At 51.3% G+C, this 1580-nt stretch overlaps 1 protein-coding gene across 1 annotated transcript in view; it reads left to right on the plus strand.

The window, feature by feature from the left end:
- The first annotated feature begins 1202 nt into the window (after positions 1-1202).
- The window catches only part of IL15RA (interleukin 15 receptor, alpha), an 8786-nt gene continuing 8408 nt past the window's right edge, over positions 1203-1580 (plus strand). Inside the window, exon 1 of the mRNA XM_009331021.1 lies at positions 1203-1236. Within this exon, the coding sequence (XP_009329296.1) occupies positions 1203-1236 (34 nt within the window). The remainder of the gene's footprint in view (positions 1237-1580) is intronic.

Here is a 1580-nt window from a genome sequence, read left to right on the forward strand (position 1 = left end):
GTTGTGACACGATTGGGTTTTATACGGCTTTTGAAGGAATGCTTGGAGAAGAAAGGTAAAGTCTTTGCAGACTGTATTTTCTTTACCAAATCCCAGCGTTATTACCCTTGGCTATTTCTTACGTAAGCTGATTGTGAAGTCTGACCTGCTGATTGCTTTGCATAACACTCATCCCAACCCGTCCAGAATACATAGATTAAAGAGCGTGCTTAATCAACAGCAATTTAAACACCGAGCCCTGGGAATCTGGGTAATCACTTAACTGGCGTGTAACTGGTGCAGCATTTTCATCTGCGTGGCCCTGACTGTTTCTAGTAGCAATCCTCAGGCATCTACGCCTTGTTCTCAAGGTTTGCAGTCTCCTGCAAAGTCTCTTTGCTCTTTCTCAAAAACACTTGGCAGGGGCAAGTGGTTTGTCAACTGGTTGGGCCACAGTCAGTGACTTTCTTCTGCTTCAGGGAAGGTGAATGGAGGTTAATGCTCTGTCCTTGAGGGGCAGAGAGGGAATTTACCCACTTCTCATGAATTGCTAATTGGTCGTGAAATGTTATCCTCCAAATAGCCCTTTTTCCTTCCCTTTCATAGTTATTGTGAAGCTGTTTTCTGATACTCACTGCCAAGACAAAATGACTTGCAGTCAAGAGAAGAGGAACCAGACAGAGAAAGCCAGGAGGCCGTGAGCAAGGAGCCGTAGGGCAGTTTTTGGAGGATTTGTTGTAAGCAGGACCTGTGGGAGCAGTGCAGTCCCAGGCATGCTGCAGGATGGAGACCCACTGCAAGAGCTCTGCAGATCTTCCAGGGCCTTGAATAATAGCTTGAGGTCCAGTTTTGAGGTTTGCCTGGGGACCAGCAAGCTCCAGCTCCAGCATTGTGATAGCTGCATTCCCAGGGTTCCCCCCACCAGGGCATCGCACCCAGCCAGATCCCCTCAGGCACTGGAGGGGGGCAACAACCTGGCACAGCTGCTGGTACGGGTGATGGGGCTTTGCTCTTGGCGTGGCACCTGGGCCCAAGGGTTTCGCCCAAGAAAACACAACGCGTTGTGGCACAGCCGTGGAGTCAGCACCCCTTATCTCCATCACTAGCCCTGCTGCTGCTCCCCACAGTGCAAAGGGCAGAGTCCCAGCGTCCTCCTCCCCGCCCTGCATTCTTAAAAAAGGCCGGACTGGGCACAACACGAGGCTTCTAGGAAAACGGGGGCAATGCCGGCTGCGCTGGCGGACCAGCACCCAGCTGGTGGGAGGGAGCACTGATGGAGCACTTTTTTGCAAAGCTAAATCATGTCCCGCTAGTCAGTTGACTTCTGTGAGCTTCTTTTTAGCCTGGAGAAAAGGAGGCTGAGGGGAGACCTCATCGCTCTCTACAACTACCTGAAAGGAGGCTGTAGCGAGGTGGGGGTCGGTCTCTTCTCCCAAGTAACAAGCGATGGGACGAGAGGAAACGGCCTCAAGTTGCACCAGGGGAGGTTTAGATTGGACGTGAGGAAAAATTTCTTTACTGAAAGAGTGGTTCAACATTGGAAGAGGCTGCCCAGGGAAGTGGTTGAGTCCCCATCCCTGGAAGTATTTAAAAGACGTGTA

This window comes from Pygoscelis adeliae, unplaced genomic scaffold, assembly GCF_000699105.1.
Source record: "Pygoscelis adeliae isolate BGI_AS28 unplaced genomic scaffold, ASM69910v1 Scaffold129, whole genome shotgun sequence".
Lineage (NCBI taxonomy): Eukaryota > Metazoa > Chordata > Aves > Sphenisciformes > Spheniscidae > Pygoscelis > Pygoscelis adeliae.